At 34.3% G+C, this 18,745-nt stretch overlaps 2 protein-coding genes across 3 annotated transcripts; one reads left to right on the forward strand and one right to left on the reverse strand.

Annotated features, from left to right (window-relative positions):
• Nucleotides 1-719: 719 nt before the first annotated feature.
• AspRS (aspartyl-tRNA synthetase) lies at nucleotides 720-11,339 on the reverse strand. Of its 2 annotated transcripts, XM_071594230.1 has the most exons (13): nucleotides 11,193-11,339; nucleotides 11,033-11,117; nucleotides 10,782-10,956; nucleotides 10,605-10,707; nucleotides 10,342-10,519; nucleotides 9,471-9,614; nucleotides 7,358-7,529; nucleotides 6,830-6,977; nucleotides 6,235-6,424; nucleotides 4,794-4,874; nucleotides 4,342-4,453; nucleotides 1,449-1,644; nucleotides 720-1,085 (listed from the first exon to the last, which is right to left on the reverse strand). In XM_071594230.1, exons 1-12 carry the CDS (start codon nucleotides 11,231-11,233, stop codon nucleotides 1,481-1,483), a joined length of 1,593 nt encoding a protein of 530 aa, XP_071450331.1. In that variant the 5' UTR covers nucleotides 11,234-11,339; the 3' UTR covers nucleotides 720-1,085; nucleotides 1,449-1,480. The 2 variants fall into 2 exon arrangements, with proteins under 2 accessions (XP_071450331.1, XP_071450324.1); XM_071594223.1 differs by having other exon boundaries at nucleotides 720-1,644.
• Nucleotides 11,340-11,404: 65 nt separating this feature from the next.
• Nucleotides 11,405-14,127, forward strand: zetaCOP (COPI coat complex subunit zeta). The gene is made up of 5 exons (XM_071594239.1): nucleotides 11,405-11,630; nucleotides 11,710-11,955; nucleotides 12,036-12,169; nucleotides 12,437-12,527; nucleotides 13,666-14,127. Exons 1-5 carry the CDS (start codon nucleotides 11,628-11,630, stop codon nucleotides 13,711-13,713), a joined length of 522 nt encoding a protein of 173 aa, XP_071450340.1. The 5' UTR covers nucleotides 11,405-11,627; the 3' UTR covers nucleotides 13,714-14,127.
• Nucleotides 14,128-18,745: the final 4,618 nt, after the last annotated feature.

An 18,745-nucleotide genomic window follows, 5' to 3' on the forward strand; every position in this document is an offset into this window, starting at 1 on the left:
ATTGCTCGAGCTTTCGGCCCTCTCAGAGGCCTTCTTCAAGAGAGTCTCTTCTGATCTCTCTTGAAGAAGGCCTCTGAGAGGGCCGAAAGCTCGAACAATTTACCGTGTGAGTGTCCTTTTAATGTTTCTATTCTATTCTATTTTTGTTATATTGTGTCAGTCCATTATTGTGCCGCTTGTGTGAGTTTTTCCGTACAATCAGTATATATAAATATATATATATATATATATATATATATATATATATATATATATATATATACATATAAATATATATATATATATATCATACGTGTGGGGGTTCGCATAAATATTTTGAATTTGTACGTGGTTAACTAACACCCCCCACCACACACCCTTGCAGCGGCATGCAGGGTATGATGTAGATGTAGAATTCATAACTCAAATTACTTTTCCATGAACCATATGATACAACAAAAATTGTGATAATGGCTATCATGAGAATGGATACATTGACTCCAGCTATATCTTATGTATTGTACTTTAACATGGACATGGTCTTTCAGTAAATTTGAATCCATGCTGTAAAAAAATCAACTATTGACTGATACTAGGTAAGAATAAGAACAATAAGTGTGCAAACAGCTAAATGAAAATACAGCTTCAACAAAGTAATAACTGGGTCTGCAAGCAATTAATAGTTGTATGGTATAGGATAGTACAATATACCTGTCATGACAAAACTTTAAAATGGAAAATGCCATTTCAAGACTTTATTAAAGGCAACAAATCAATTTACATAAACGCACATAAGCAGACCAATTCTGCTTAGAGAATTCCAAAAGTCACAAAACAAGTTGATTAAAAATGTATACAACTGCTCATAAAACTTTCCATACTCCAAGATGTTTATGTTAAGGAAATAATAAAACTATTATGAATTTAATAATATGCTTTTGAAGTTTCATGATCAAAGTTCCAGTTTTACGCAGTCTTCTATTACATAAACTTATTAAGTCCATATTTAAAAAATGGCCCAGATATTGGAAAAATTCAAGAAAATGGCAGATAATGGCTTTTGGGAGCTCAGTTGTTACTTTGCATAGGATGAAATACATACCAATCTGAGGATGAAAAAGAAAATTCAGCAATAAATTCACTATGTGACTCGAGTTGCAGTAAAATTTAATCAAATTCAGACATTCAATTTTATTAATTCTTAGAAAATAGGGACAAGACTGACAGGGAATATTTTTGAGCACCAATGTAAAATAATTTTTCATTTCCAAATCCATGACCAAACTACCACTGATTTTCCCATTTTTAATACATGATTGCGTAAAAAAGTTTGAATATATTTTCCATATTGCAATAAAGCATGGATGTTCATGTTCACCTCTCCAATAAAAAATATGAATTCACTCAATATCTCAAGATGTCTATTCTGGTTTCTAAGAAAAATCACACAAATTATCAAATGCCTTTACTCTTATACTCCACAGCCAAATGTAGTATTTTTTTATGGAGTGATCCTCTTGGGGTCTCTTGGGAACATTGATGTTTTCCTAATATTATCCAGTCCAAGGTACAACATGACCACTCTTTCCATCCCAATTCCGCCTCCGGCATGTGGAGGACAGCCATAGCGAAAGGACTCAATGTATGCAGCAATTTTCTCAATGTCTAGGGATAAAAAAGAACACATGAATGAAAGGATCAATTTCAAAGATTAATAGCTTATTTATTTATAAGGAAACCAATGGGGTCAAAGTATCAATTAAGAATAATCAACCAATTAACGGCCAACCTATATAAGTAACCCACCAAACTAAATAGACAAACATTTCTCTTTTATTGTTCTTTTCCTGGAATAAAATTCCTTTACACACAACAATATTTTGCCTTTCAAGTTAATCTATTGACACCTCAGAGAGAGTTTAGACTCAATGAAAGGAAGTAGTTTCTATGCCAAAAAATGCCATTCTCCATCATGAGCTATCGTTGAACTACAGATGACCAAATTAAATATAGAAAATTGTGGAAAAAAGAAAAAGGGCAAAATTAATGTACTCTCCTTAAAAGTCCATCCAGTCATATTGACACATGCCATAATTAGTATCAGGAGATACTTATGGCTAGTTTAAATGTCATTCCACATCTACCTACTCATGTAACAGTTTACCCAAACATAGCAATAAGGGGCTGGGGGTATAAACATTTGCCCAAGTAAGTTTGACTATGTCACTCAAAACTGTGGCCTTGAGGTAAGCTGAAATATATTGGACAGGACCTAAGATGATTGTAAGAGGGATTTAGGCGGACATTCAAATCAAAGCAGTTCAGTTAAATCCACCTTCTTTTCCTAGCCCATACGTATAGATAATCTCAAAATTATACACACACAAGTTTTTCTGATCCAGTGGGGTGTCTACTTCAGAGTCAGCTGCTAAAGAATATGGTTCCGAAGATATTCCAACCTTAACTAACGTACACACAAAGAAGTAGGCACAAAGGTCGAATTACATTATCACTAACAAAAAAGTCATCTCCATTACATGATGGCAAAATTTACCAACTCAAATGTTGGGGAGCTAGTCTTAGCCAACCACTGACATTTAAAATATGGAGGTTTGTGATAATTCTGTTTCTGTTCATGCTTTGTGCAAAGGAACCATTAGAAAAGATCTTAAATTCTGCCTATGACTTCATTTATATGAAATTGAACTAAGGAGCAAAATAAACAAAAACTATCTCGAGGAAGCCAATAAATAAGTAATTTTCTTGTGAAAATGAATTACTATGCATTGCGCATATGGTATCACTTATGGAAACATGGTGGTCCAATGGATACAGCACTGGGCTGATTGGAGGGCCTGGGTTTTATTCTTGGCGATGCCTCTGGGCATCCTCACCTTCATCCAAGCTGTGTGATTTTTCAAGCAGTCAGAACACTCTGGAGAATTGCTGACAGTACAGGGTAAGGAACTGGTCTCCCTATCGTGATGTGCAAGTTTCACATGCCACAAAGGGCTTTGTATATGTTGAGCTCTTTCACCAATGAAGCAAACCTTCGGGCTGATTACTGTGGTCTGGTGGTATCATTTATGCTAAAATTTTATGTAGTTGGATAAACTTGGATGTTGAATATTTTCAGGTTGACGTACAAAATTATTAGCATCAGCATTTCATTTCCAACAGCTAAAACTCCGAACTAATATGAAGCTATCAATTTTTTAAGCATTCATAAAAACTTTTCTTTTTTAAAGTCATTCAGGAGAATGGTGTTTAGATAAAGATTAAAACTTTATACTGAAATGTGTGCTTTGAGTGCAAGATATATTTACAAATTACAACATACGTACTACACTATGCTAGTATATACTCGGCATGAAATTCATTTTCTAAAGAATATGCTGATACCCAAGGTCATTTGATCAAAAAACAATGAGCAATAACTTTTTAGAAATTATAATATTGAAATGAAATGCACCAAAAATATGAATTACCCAGTAGGCTGGATAGCCCGAGCATTTTCCTCCTTTCCCTTCTTTCATTTCCGTCAAAATACACCATCACTACTTTTCAAGATTGGCGGACCTCTAATGGATATTGCAAGGCTGGAAAACTGGTAATAACCGTTAAGATGGGCCAAAATTCTACTGGGAATAGGAAACATTTGATTGTCATCTGATACTCAGGAACCGGTGTTGTTTGTAATGCATTATTCACTCTCAGACACAGAAAGCAACACCACTATAGGGCTAGCTGATAACACGATACCGCTCCAATCAATAACAGTAATCAACAAAAACGTTGCTTTGATAGACGAGGGCAGAGCTCCAAAACACCAACTCATATACAATGAGTGAAATTCACTCATGGACATAGCCATTGTCCCAGTTCCTTACCCTGTGCCGTCTATGCTTTGCCAGGGAAATCTGGTACCCGAAGAACAGAACACTTGGGTGATGCCAAGGGTATCCCATGTCACCAGGAATTAAACCTGGGTCCTCCAGTTAATAGCCTTGTGCACTATTACTATGCTACCCCAAAATCAGTAATTAAAGTAAGTGCTTTTAATTAGAATTTCCTTTCTCCTATGAAAGCATTTATTTGGGGAAATCCTTTGACATAGACTTATTTCATAAATAATACAAGAATTTGAAGGGCAGTTATTAGTAATCGATATGAAATTTATTGGCATTTGTTGTAAATAATGTAATATGTTTTCATTGCTGCTGCAAACATCTTTCCTTTCAATAGTAATTCATTTTATGAAGTAATTTTGCTATTGAAAAGTACACCCGTATTATTCATAACGAGATGATTTAAGAACTGATTTAGGATTTTCTACTTCATTAAAATAATCCAAATACTCACCCACTCCATGAACTTTTGCCCTCTCAGTAAGATATTCTGGGTCATGGATTCGTTGGGCTCCGGACAATATTTCTTCTCCACGCATGAACATATCATATGAATTAGATGTTTTCTGCAAAACACAAAGAATATATAGCCCTTATCTTTCATGAATGAATCTAGCAAATGATAGAAATATAATTTAAACATTCTTCGCACAATGTACATTAACTCTTTCAAAAAATACGGGAACATCACTTTGATCCCAAGCAAATATTATAATCTATAAGCTACAGATTAAGTGGCTGTTACAAAATAGCAACTGAACTGTTAAAGAGAATTTAAGGTTGCATATCCATAGCCAAAATGTACTTTTTGAACAAGGGTATTCATGAAATTGACAAAATGATATAATATTGCTAGAGGTTTAAGTAACTAATGATATAAAGAATTTTAAAACAAGAAATACTCACAGGATTATTTGGGTCTGGCATGGTGTAGAAAGGTCTGACAGCTAATGGATACTTGTCTAGGATATAGAAATCTGTGTCAAACTGCAATATATAAGATAAGGATTTTCAAATTATATGAGGTACTTACTTTGATTTGTGCGATATTTACGTACAACAAATTTCCCAATATGTGTGGGAGTTTTTTCTCCCAAGTACATGAAAATCAGAGATATAAGGCCTCCTCAACGAGCATACTAAAAATCAAACATGCAAACACTTAATTGTGTACAATATCTTGGGTAAATTTTTGAAATTAGCAATTCATTTGCCGGTCAAGCAACCAGAAATGGCTAAAAATTACTTTTTAGAGATATCCTGTACTCCACCTGTACTAAAAGCATTCAAATTTTGTGCTTTAGGCTGAGGATTATACTTAGCTTTAAGTTACCTGAATTTTTATGTAACCAGGCTTGTAATAGCATGTCTTTAATGTACACAAAAAAAGTTATGCTGTTTTACTTGCATGTATTGTGTTTACATTTTGTTTTAAGATATCAAAATACATAATTAAAATTAACTAAACACTAGGATGACCAGTATCAGGTTGCATAAAAGAACATTATCTGATTTTTGGAAAAAGAAGCATTTACAAAGATAACTCAGTTTTGATTATCATTCACTAGAAAATATATTCAGCATCAAAAACTCATAATTCTCTGACCTCAAATTTACATTTTGAAAGGATCAGTGGAAAATATGTAAAAATCAAGGTTTAATTAAAATGGAAGTCACAGAAAAAGATTGTAAGTGTATTTTCATAATTTTATAAATGAAACACCTCACAAGACTATAATAAAATAAATAATATAAATAACATAAATCTGCTAATACGATTGGGCACAATCAATGCAAGTAAACAGAGGTCTAGCATCGAAAATTTTGAAGAATGACTGACTCATCATATACAAAGGTTTCCTTATTTCTGTATGCTTCATGTTGAATTTCAAGCTCCTATTTAGTTTCCAATGCTTTTATTTGCTTCCAATCTTTGGAAAATAATATTAATCAGTTTTAAATAAAATGAAATGTAACTAACATTGGTCATCAACAGTGCTGTTATTTGAAGAGGTCAAAAAAAGTCAATGCCAAATAAGAAACACAAGCATAATTAAGCTGCCTAGATTTTAGTAGTATTAAGCTAACAGAGATTGGATGAGATATGCAATTAGCCTTTGTTAGTTCTTAACAATTACCCAGATCCCATTTATTTTTACGGCAACATTTTTGACAAAACAGTAGGCCCTTTTGTGTTTGGAAAAATTAATTATGCATTGATGGATTGCAAACATACTTAATAGAAAGTTAGGCCACAGGTATCCCCACTATCTCCACCTGGAGAAAGTACTGAATCTTTCATTAAGTACCAGTTAACTTTAGTAACATCATAATAGGCGACAGGAACCTTAGCTTTCACCAGTCTTCCAAGTAGCTTCTCATCAGGGGTACTGAGGTCATCTTCTTCCCCCAGGTCCACACCAGCCTCCTTCAGGAGGGCCCTAGCTTCACTGAACTCCAATCGCAGAGGAGGGTCCAAGAATACAAATGGCTCCACAGGATATTGCTTGGCCACTGCAGCTATTTCTGCAGAATATCTGCAAAAGTCACGTAATTGTCGGTAATAGGCAAAATAGAAATCAAAGGGGTAAATAGAAAAACACATTATTCATTCTTAATACTCTATCTCAAAATTACATATTACAATTAGAGATGCCATAGTTTTTATCATTAATTCTGTACAAAATGAAGATACATATCATCTACTATATATTTTAATCCCAACGAACTTGCATTGAGTTACAAGTTTCAGAGTTAAATACAATATAAGCTTAGTTATCTTGGAGAGGGAATAATTAGCTTTTGAACAGGTGATGAAAGGTCATTAGCACTATGCAACAGTGGTAGATAATTCAGCAATAAGTATACAATGAATAAAAATTAATAGTATTATTTGAGAGCAATGTAATTATTGATTACCAAGAGTAACAAGAAGAGCTTACTTTTCTTGTAGACCACGGAACATATCAGTAAAAGTCTGCCCTATTACATCCAAAACTTCATGATAATGGTGTTTAAAAGCCATTTCCAAGTCCAAGCCTACAAATTCAGTTAGATGGCGATGAGTGTTACTGTCTTCAGCACGAAAAACTAAAAAAATGAAGAATTTTGCCCATTATTACGTTGCCTCTCAATTTTCCATTTAAAAAAATGGTTTTCCACCTATTTTCTGCATGCCTGCAGACCAAATTTAACCATGATGGTTCCTCTAGCATAGTTTACTAGATGTAGAAAAAAAACTTCCATTTTTTTTTCAAAACCAAACCACAACCCATGGTGGGGTTGGTGATTATGGCCACACAAAAAATTATCACACTAGTTATACATAGATGAATTGTTCAATTATACAACTTGCATATTCAATGCAACTTGCTTAAGTTGTTCCATTAAAAATATGATATGCAGAATGCAATTCACACTACTTCTTAAATTTATGATATCAGAATTTGTCCATATTTGAAGACACGTACCTGCCCCCACGGTGAACACACGATCAAAGTCTGCCGCTATGGCCATTTGTTTGTACAGTTGAGGGCTTTGCGCCAGATATGCAGAGCCTTTGAAATAGGACACAGTGAACACATTGGCTCCTCCTTCACTGGCGGCAGAGATGATTTTTGGGGTATGAATTTCAACAAATCCCTGACGAAAGATATTCAAGCATAATATATCAGTTTTAAATTCAGGTTTTATGCATTTAATGCTGGATATAACCATCAAGGATAAGAGTGAGTTCATTCCCAAAAACCCAACCCTCACTAAAAAAATCCAAATGCCAACTTGTTCTCATTGCATACAAACTTATTCACTTGTTCCAAAAGTTAAAAAGGTGTCACCATACCACAGCATTGTTTTATATGTACAACTTAAGGTATTATACTTTCTCCAAGGTATTTTATTATTTATTTGGCCTTAGTCCGAAAACAACACTTTTTGGCCTTTACATCAGACTAAACCATAAACACAGTAATCAACCCGAAGGTCGGTTTAGTAGGTGATGGTAGAGATCACCCAGTACTAAGCCCTATACGGCGTGTGAAAATTCACACTTCAGGGTAGGGGGGCCAGTTCCTTTCCCTGTGCCGGTTATGGTTTCCCAGGAAGACCTGGTACCCGAAAAATCACTTTAGCTTGGGTGGAGTTGCAGGTGCCCAGAGTGCCTTGCCCAGGAATTGAACCCGGGACCCTCCGGTCAGCAGTCCAAGGCTCTACCCACTGGACTACTGTGACCCATTTACATCAGACTATTAACAGTGAAAACAATGGAGACGATTACCAACACCCAAGCCCTAGGTGGATGAAACCCACCCAAGCAGGAATCAAACCAATGACCCTTGGATTGACAGATGAGGATGTTACCCCACCACCACCAAGGCCAGCCAATTGTGTTCATTTCATGTATTTATATGAATATATTATATGTACATTATTATAATACTTACGAATGCACAATATGTAAATACACTATTTTAATTATATGTGACACTATATGGGATAACCAATTCAAAGTGTATTAGAGTGGAATTAATTTGAAATTGTAACGAAAAATATGAATGATAAAAGCAATGGATGAAAATTTAATTGTATCAACTGATTAACTTAAACTTCCTTGAGGCAAACAGTTTAGTTTCATGAATCACAGAATTCCTTACAAGTTATTCCCACTAATTAAATTTCCATTTTTAGTTTCTGAAATACGATTCATAATTCTCCCATCTCAAAAAGTAAATTAAACAAATTTTAAATGCCTTTAATTCCAGGTTAACTCATCTTCAACCTGCGACCCTTTCCGGAAAGTTATCTATGCTAAAATTGTGGCATGGAAAAATTATTATGCCAGACAGAATAATCAATGCCATGGCCATGAACATAAAACCAGATACCAGGAAAACTGCTTACCCATACTGAATTATTTCCTGGCTTTAGAGATATCTCATCTAATATTAGACGACATTATTCGTCAATTTCTCCAATTTTGAATGAAACCATAATGAAGGATGGCACATTATTTCATAAACAAAATTTTCCCACATCTGCAGGAGGAAATTAACCCTTTTTACAACCCAACCCATAACTTTTGATGTAAAATTAATAATTTTAATTTCCATTTATTTTTTGTGCATTTGAAAAACTGAATGCCCACAACTTTAGGAAAAAAACATGTTATTTAGCATAGATACAGGGACCTCTTTACAGTAAAAAAAATTGATATTTAGCAAATTTCAAATTAACTTTCATCAAATTAATGCCACTTACTGCAGTCAGAAAATTATTAATAATGGAAAACACTTCTTTTAAATACCCATGAATAAAAGGAATATGAATAATGCCCGATTTGAACTTTTTATTTAATATTTTAATAAGTTGTTGGGCTTAGTATTGGGTGAACTCTACCACCACCTACCAAACCGAAGTTCAGGTTAATTACTGTGTTTATAGTTTTTTTTTAAACTGAACATGCAGTTTTGTAATATTACAAGTATTGATGAAACAGTGTCAATTAAAAATAATGGAAAATATTTTCATATTTAAACCATGCAGAATAAAATTATTTCTTTAACTTCAACATACAAACTTTAATACCTTATCGGTAAGTATGTCACGGAAAAGACGACAGACTCCAGCTTCTAATCTGAAGATGGCTTGGTTGGCAGGAGTTCTCAGGTCTAATACTCTGTTATCAAGCCTGGTGTCCTGATTAACAGCAATATTTGGTCCTTCCACTTCCTATCAAGAGAGGCAAAAGTATAAAGCACAAAATTAGGGAATAAAATTCAACTCCAAATGACAGCTTTTAGAAAAAAGCCCATTTCGGGAAAATGGCACTGTCCTGGTGAAATACTTAAGATAATAATTGCACAGAATTATTGTGCCATAATACATGGTCATTTAATGTGCCTACTTGCATCTACAAAAATATTGTTATACTCTATCAGCTATCAGTCTGTTATGCCTAATTAAACAATATCATGGTAAATTTTAAAATAGAAATTCAGCAAGATTTCAGCCGGTGAGTGGTCCGCATGATGGAAAAAAATCCTAAAATATGCTATTTCCAACATGAGTTGTTTATAATTCCATTTTACTCAAAATTAACAAAATGAAATGACTAATGACTTTGCAGTCGGTGTGAAGATTGGCTTATTATATCATCAAATCATAAAACTTATAATTACATTATCTTAACAGCTAACGGAATCGGATTTTAATATTTAGCTGTTAAGGCACTAAGAAAGTGCTAACTATCATTATTGTCAGGTAATGTGTCAATATCTCTCCGTACAAATTTTTGAAGAGTAGCTACCATTCAGATGGCTTTGGCAGTTTTGTGAGTCAGAGATATATATAGCAATAAAATAGCAGAGCCACCCCTTATTAAATTTTGTTATTTTTCATAAAAATATTAAATCTAAATGAACTGAACCTGGCTAAGTTTAACTGGCTATGCCCTTACCTCTTCTGTTATAGGCCTTGCTGCATCTTCGATTTGCAATGGAAGCTGTGGTTTTGCAGAACTTATTACCCATATCTGTTTTACCTGGAGCTCGACATCCTTTTGGGTGCACTTTTCAATTTTAGATGCTACTGTTGAAACTTCAGCCTCTACATCTACAATGGATTCCTTTGAAATGCTAAAAAATGGGGAAAATCCGTACTTGAGAGAGAAAACTGATCAAGACATAGTCACATATATTTCTGTTTGACGAAAAAACATACTTTGAGGCGAACTTAACCATTGGTTTGCTGATTGCATCATTCACAGCAAGAATAGCTTGCACAGTGTACTGCTGTTGTCTAATAAGCACAAAACACTGCTTCCCTGAAAGTCATAAAAACAGTAGTAAATATAAAATAAGTATCAATGGGGCAATTTACCACACGTCAAACACCGACCTATGGCTCGACTGGTATGAAGACGACCACGTATCCACACTGTCTTCCCTGCACTTTCTGGGTCCAAGTCCTTCACATGAACATAATGCCGCTGTACATGCTCTTTACTTTGTATCATTGGAGTATTACCATATTTCCCAACTGAATAATCATCGGCAGGAGGCTGGGTTTCCGCCTTAGGTAAAAAATGTTAACGTTTAGGTAAAGGACGCTGTTTTCAGGCATTGAACTAGAAACAATAATTAACTTACGACTTGAGATTTTCTGTCTTTTTTAGCAGCTTTTGCTGAGTCTTTGGCTTCTTTCTTCAGCTGCTTCTTCGATTTAGCCTGTGTTCTATAAAAAAACATATTAAAACAAATATATTTACCAGAGAAAAGTTAGTTTATTTATCATCCAGTGCACCATTACCCTTCCGCAGGAACTGCTTCATTTTCCTTATCCTGAACCATAATAACTGGTTCCAACTAATACAATATTCACAGAACAAAATTCAACCTTATCTTTACCACAAGTAAAGTCACATGTAAGAACAACCCGGGACGAAGTGGTGGGAGGGGGTTTAACACGCTTACCGATTCTCTCAATTTGCCAGCAGGCGAAAATAAATGAAATGCGTAAGACGCAGCCCGGACTGGTTCTTCCACGTCTTGTTTACATGTGGTAGTAAGGCATATTTTCATCATCATTTTTTGTCTCAGCACTAATTATTCTTTCTAGTAATTCACTGAACTTGAGGCAGAAGGTTATTCGTATTTTTACTATTACCGACCCCGATTCTATATACCAAACTATCAGTTGCGGCGGATTTGAACCTACAGCAATCGAGTCTTTCTTTGGGGAAAAATGGTAAATAATGGTGAATACCGCCTTTATTAATTTTGATTAATTATAAATGTGTCATTTATTTATTTCTTGAATTTTCAAGGAACCGACGTTATATACCGTTAAAGGAATGGCAATCCTGGACAATGATGGCCACCGGATATTAGCTAAATATTATGACAAAAACATATTTCCCACTGCTAAAGAGCAAAAGGCTTTCGAAAAGAATTTGTTCAGCAAAACACATCGTGCCAATGCTGAAATAATAATGTTAGATGGTCTGACTTGTGTTTACAGGAGTAACGTAGATTTGTTTTTCTATGTAATGGGAAGTTCTCAAGAAAATGAGGTATTGAGCTGAATTGTTCTGGCAAATTTTGATGATTTGAAATAATGGTCACTAATTAAATTCATTCTTTGTATTACTAGCTTATACTGATGAGTGTTCTCAACTGCCTGTATGATGCCGTGAGCCAAATACTGAGGAAAAACGTCGAGAAAAGGATTGTTTTGGAGAATCTTGACATAGTAATGTTAGCAATGGATGAAATATGTGATGGAGGGTATGTAAAACTTTAGCATGAATAATAATTGGTACACTTATATACCTACATGAAAAATATCACCTCAGTTACCCCCACTACCGGTTAAAGAACATTTGTAATGATATAATTTATTTGAATGTGTTGTATAATTTCATAATTTATGTGTGTATAGACTTGGAGGTTGTCAAATGCTGGGAAAAATCATTCAAATAATATCCAGTCTGACGTTATGGAATGTATCAATGTTGCTGAACTGGATTCTCATACATATTGCTTATTTTTCAGAATCATTCTAGAAGCAGATTCTTCAGCAGTGGTACAAAGGGTAGCCTTACGTACAGATGACATACCCCTCGGAGAGCAAACAGTAGCACAGGTATTTTTATAATTTATTTCAGCCCTTTTCATTATTTCATTTACTGTATGTAAATGTGACTTAGCATTCAACTCTCACTTTCCATCTCCAATAAGTCCATTTGAATGCTTTATTTATACAAATTAAAAGACCATATTACTCCATTGTTCTGTTTGAAGAAAATGGGAACCCAAAAGCTGCCTCCTGTGGCAATTGCAGGTAGAATCAGCGATGCTGAATACGCTAGCTTAGGGATTGAACATTGGATCACTGAAAATTAAGTTTTCCCTGGTTCTATGGAATGTGTGCACCTGTGGTACAACAGCATTTAAGAAAAATAACTGTAGACTTCTGGAAGCACTCCACTATTTAGATAACTGCTGTGCACACCCACCAGTTAACAGTCTCATATCCTATGATGGAAAGATTAGGTCAATCTATTTACAAAAAAATACCACAGGCTACTAGCCCCATGATCAAAGAATAAACTATAATCAGGTAAATTTCATATGTGAGCCATTTTTATCCTTGTTCTCCCGAGATTGTAGTATTTTTGATATCCTAAATTTCTTGACTAGTAAATAGTTTTTAAACTTGTTCTTGGAGAATGTCCTATTTTTGGGTTTCTTAATATTCCATCTTGAGGACAATATTTCACTGGTCTTTTTTGGATCTGAAATGAACATGAAGCCTGCCAGAGCGTCCGTGAAATAATATCCTTTAGAAAGAACAATGTTGCAGGTCCCACAGTAGGACAACTAAAAGTGTGGAAAATCAACCAAGTGATTTCATCTACCATAGTAATGATTGTAGAGCATTTCAACTAAGTGGTGTCTGAAGGCATATTTTTATTTTGAATTTAGGCCAACCTGAGACTTGGCAATAAATAGTTATATGTAGTTTTCTTTCTTGAACATTATTTGTGCCTGCATGTGGGGGAAAGGCCTTCTATTCACTAATCCAACATATTTATAAATGTCAGTTATTACTTTTATTGGATGTTATTAAATGATTTTTAATTGGTGGGCCCCTCTCAAATTACTCTTTTGTAAGTACTTAAATAATGCATGTGAGAATTTTTTAACTAATATTGCTTTCTTGATGTTTATGTGAAAATGTTTAACCATATGAATAATGATGAAAATTTCAATTTTTTTAGGTCCTACAATCAGCAAAAGAGCAGTTAAAATGGTCTTTACTTAAGTGACTGTTGCAAGATTTCATGTAAGAGCATTCCATGCAAACTGCATTGCATTGTTTTTTTTTCATTTTGTAAGATTATGTACATGTATAATAGAACTACACCTATGATGTAAGTCACTTATACTTGAAAGAATTAAGAGAATAAGATTCTTGTTAAATGTTTCTATCTATAATAAAACTAATTAAAACTGGCATATAATTGCTAATGTCTTAACTTTTTTGTATTTATCTTGATTATTGTATTACTTTGTTGTGAAGTAACTTGATGATATGCATTTAAAATGCATATAGGCATTGGCAAATGACCCTGAATTGGTTGGACATTTTAGTAAGGAATGTGGAAAATCAAGGACTTAAGAATTTTATGTATACATTAAATTGTGAAATTTTGTACATATTAATAAAACCCTTAAGAGTTGTTGAGTCAAAGTCAAACTTAGGGGAATTTTATGAAGTTTTGGAATGCAAACCATGATGAAATCTTCCTTCAAAGGCTAGAAATAACTCAGTACTTGTTTTGTGGCTAAATAAGGTGAGAGCAAATCATTTGTGTATGTATGGCCTGTTATTACACTAGAAGTTGTTGCATACTATGCAGCTTAGATTTAGAATTTCACATTTATTTAGAATTTAGCATTCATTTAGAATGTAGCATTACATTATGTTCAAAACTGTTACCTATAGGCTACCTGGGTTACTGGAAAATTTTATACCCAGAAATATTTTTAATGCTGATGAAACAAATTGTTTATGATGGCTCTACCTTACAAAAAACTTCAGCTCTAAAATCAAAATGCTGCTCAGAAGGAAAAGCATTGAAGAAATGCTTAAGCACATTGCCACATTCACGCAAAAGAAGTACATGTATAAGACCCCACATAATTGGAAAACCTGAAAACTAGCAAAGCTTCAAAGACAAGTAAAATTATGTAGGTATTACACAAGAGCAGTTATTGGAAAAAAGATTTTATTTGTTGGAAATTTTCCCTGTTGTCCTAATTTGATATTAAATAGTCACTTTAATGTTTTTCCCTTCAAGCATAAGTGCTCTGCAACCTATGGACCAGGACATGATGCATAAATTTAAACTGCATTACACTAACTATTTTGAAAAAGCAGAAAATCCAAATCTCTATGCGCAATCTCAAACTGACAAAAATCAATTACCAATCTTGGTGTGAAATTATGGATTGAATGAGTGAAAAAAATTCTGGTCTAGTATGTTTTTTCACATTGGGATTTTGTAATTTGGAAGTTATGTCCAAGGTAAAAGATGCATCTGTAGAATTAGAGCACTTATCAAAAGTTGTTGGTGAAGGCCCCTATCACGTGTCCATTGATTTGAATTTGTTGATGGTATATTGTGGGGTAAACATAGCAGAAAATGTCAAAATTATTGGAGATCAAGAAGACAGTGAAGTAAGAGATGGTGTTAAATCTGAAATGAAGGAACTTCAGTCCTCTGCAAAACAATTTTCATATCATCAGCTGATGCTGTCTGCCAAGTTGAAGATTTAAAAAAAAATCTGCATTTCCAAAGGAAATAATGATTCAGTTCAATATTTTAGTTTCATTTTATTACAATTTTGAGATATATAACAACACTGAAAATTATGTTATAATCTCCCCTCTATCTAAGGACACTTTCTACTTCCACGTCGTTGAACTGTAATAATTTATGAGAAGTTCCACTGTAGTTACAGCGCCATTTTTTAGAAAACCTGCTTAAAATTTTGTAGAAATACCTGCTGAGGATGTCTAAAAGGTAAATTTCTAATTCATATAATTTTAGGAATCAAATAAACTCATGACACTAAGAGGTATTACACTTAGGTGTCACTATCCGCTGCAAAGGAACATCCATGTTCTCAAAATTGGACATGTTCACTTCTAATGTTTCAGTCATTGAATGTAAGTATTTTTTAAATATTCTGAAAAAGAAAATTCCTAAACCTAATTTATTAAACTATCACATATATTCATTATTTTAAGTTTTGGTCGTAAAGTTTCACCCTAAGGTGATGTGACAAAACCCTGAAAATTGTCAGACTTCTTGTCTGAGGTAATTCCCAGTATGTAGCTCTGGATGCTACAGATTTTGTTTTGGGGTAATCCATTGCTGCTTAATATTTATTTATTGGTGGTTTGAACTAATAAACAATATTCTGGGTCATCTTCACACTTCTCTTTCCCTCATCTTACCTCCACACATATTTCCTGGGGCCCTGTACTGAATGGGAAAATTTTGAGACTTTTAAGTTGATGTTCAGTGAAAATTTTAAAGTTTAATGGCAATATTTTAGAAGTATTCCTACTCTTCCTTGCATTCAATTACCACGTGATTCATTTTTATTCCTACTAGTGGCACATTATTAGTATGTACACTTTATCTGGACCGTGACGGTTGGTAATTGCATTTTTAAGTACCTGCAGCAATAGAAATGTCATACCATTAAGCCGAAAGAGGAAGAACTTGTACGGAAAGGCTACATCCAACTGAAAGTAATTTTTTAGAAATGTTTTATAATCTGGGACTTGGATTACCCAACAACTATAGCAGCCATCAGGTGAGTAAAAGTGGCTCAAGGAGTGTTGCCATTCAGATTTCTTGATAGGCAGTCAATGTTACAGCTACTCTTCCAAGCAGAAGTAGATTTTGGACTGACCTGAAAACTATTGCACTGCATTAGTATTATAAATATACTCTTGCATAGGCAGGGGTGGCTATATCCCATAGTCTATGAATCCTTCCTCCCCTATGAAATCTAACCTCTCCCCAGTAACCTACTCCACAAAATTAGACTCACTCTAAATACATATATTTACAAAAAGGTGCTATATTTTGAATGAATATTGAAATTAATGCAAACTGTGACTAGCTGTTCTGCACGGGAAGTATTATCAGATTTTGGGCTACACACGCAGTAGAAATTATTACTGAGTTGTACAGGTATAAAATATGAATAGTGATAAATATTCATGTCTTAGTACTTAATCACAAAAATGTGGTAATTATTTTATTTTTTTTGATCAAATTTCAATGATTTAGTTTTTATCCTGACCCCCTGGTGCAGCTGCAGGGAAACAACTTCTGCTCTCTACTGTAGTCTTCTTCAAACTTTGACCCCTCACCCATGTTTCCTAAAATGTCTTTCTCTTTCACATCTTCTCCCCTACACATCCTTTTATACAGCTAGAAAACATCCCTATCTTTAAAACTCTCTACGTCAAATTTTCCATACCCACTTTCTATCATCCAAACCTATCTAGTACCCTTGCTTTTTCTACTTCTCTATTAATCCTGCTTTTGAACTATTTTAAATATTAATATCCCAAAAGCATCCAAACCACTCTCATCCTCTATCCTGATGGACAAGGTTTTAGCATCATTATAACCTCCATGTTGGTGTCTCCAAAAAGCATCATTTTCAAAATATCCCTCTCACTATCCCCATTATCTGACAAAATATTATCCAAATATGTGGATAGGCCCAACTGCTCTAATTCACATCCCTCTACTTTTAGAAGGAAGTGAATTGAGGGTGAATGGTTACTTAGAAATGGATTCTTGCCTCAACAGATGTTGGACTAAGTATGCACTTAAATTCTTTCAAGCACTGATTTATTTCTTCTAGCATTAACAAATATAATGTCCCTAATATCTAATTTTATTTTTAACGTGCTGACTACTATAAGTAAGTTCTTTAATATTCATCTACTGGAATGATGCCCACTTGCTTAGTTTTGTAAAGGTTTTACATATTGAAAAGGGAACATACAATCTAAATATATTTATATGACCCAGGGCACCCAGCTATTTAAACTGGTCCTGCTTGAGCAATAATTGTTGAACTGTCACATCTTTCACAAAGGGTCATTACAATAGTACTTAAAGGGTTCAGTTAATCAAATGGCATATATATTGTACGCTTGCTTTACCAACTATCCTTTCCTCTTGTGCCTTTGTCCATTTTTTCCCTTTGGTGAGTAAAATAGCTCCCCAACAGCATCTTCTGGCCAAAGAATTGGGACACTTGGTTGCCTAAACCCCCTGCAGATTTCAGTGTAATTTACATTTCCTCGATAGGTCAATGGATAGAGCATCAGCCTTCCAAGATGCAGATCTGTGGTAGAGTCCCAGTTAAGGAAACTTTTATTATGCCTGTGATCTGCTCAATTCAACCTTCCCCAACATGCTTGTGTTCCCAATACATATATTGAATTTAGAAATAATAAAAACTTCGTTGCAATTTTCCACCGTTAAAACTTTATTTCGACCATGGTTTCGATGCACTGTGTCATCATCAGGGACCTTTGCAACGAAGTTTTTATTATGTCTCGATTCCACAACATCACTCCTGACTCTTCACTTTTCGTTGAATTTAGAAAATTTGATTATACTTGCAAGACCTAAACATGATTAAATCAGTTTCATAAATCTTATTACTTACTGTGGCCTTATCGAAAGTGGAAATGGCCTTCAAAAAAGGCATTACCAAGTGGTATGAAATCATTGAAAGTCCTATTGACGCACTACATTTTTAATCAGTAGTGTACAATTTTTATTGTTTTCATACTGCATCATGGATATAAACTGTGTTAAGATGGTTGACTGGGCTTTAATAGGATGAAAGAAAGTCTAAATATAATGTGATGAAAAACTAAACACATGGTCGCTGCAGATAAACATTGGGAATACTTCCCGCCATGTGTAAGTATGTAGACCAAAGAGAGCAAAAGAAGTGCTTAAGTGAAAATATGTACCCAGAAAGAAAGTGCCGGTAGATTATTTATTGTGGTCAGGAGGAGAAGGGGGAAAGGAGGAGGGGGAGTCTTGCATCATAACTGGCTTATGGGAGGAGATGTTTACCTTCAGTCAGTGAATTGATAAAGAGTTGATATCTTATCATTGATTCCCCACCTCTTATTGAGACAGATGCTTCCATTCCTTCAAACCTCCTTCTCTAGTTGAATTTCCCTACTTTGACTCTGTCATCCACTTCTTATCTTTTAATGGCAAGCATTATACATGAATT

The sequence above is a fragment of the Hetaerina americana genome, unplaced genomic scaffold (assembly GCF_022747635.1).
Source record: "Hetaerina americana unplaced genomic scaffold, ioHetAmer1.1.p SCAF_1, whole genome shotgun sequence".
Classification (NCBI taxonomy): domain Eukaryota; kingdom Metazoa; phylum Arthropoda; class Insecta; order Odonata; family Calopterygidae; genus Hetaerina; species Hetaerina americana.

What these genes read in the sequence shown, in the direction of transcription:
- AspRS (XM_071594230.1), bottom strand. Translation starts at nt 11,233, where the DNA reads ATGGTTCAGGATAAGGAAAATGAAGCAGTTCCTGCGGAAGG. An exon ending in GAAGACTGGTGAAAGCTAAG is followed by an intron (nt 4,875 to 6,234) that starts GTTCCTGTCGCC and finishes TATATATTGCAG; the next exon opens with TTTGACACAGATTTCTATAT. An exon ending in GGCAAAAGTTCATGGAGTGG is followed by an intron (nt 1,645 to 4,341) that starts GTGAGTATTTGG and finishes TTTTATCCCTAG; the next exon opens with ACATTGAGAAAATTGCTGCA.
- zetaCOP (XM_071594239.1), top strand. An exon ending in GAAGTTCTCAAGAAAATGAG is followed by an intron (nt 11,956 to 12,035) that starts GTATTGAGCTGA and finishes TTGTATTACTAG; the next exon opens with CTTATACTGATGAGTGTTCT. An exon ending in GAGAGCAAACAGTAGCACAG is followed by an intron (nt 12,528 to 13,665) that starts GTATTTTTATAA and finishes CAATTTTTTTAG; the next exon opens with GTCCTACAATCAGCAAAAGA.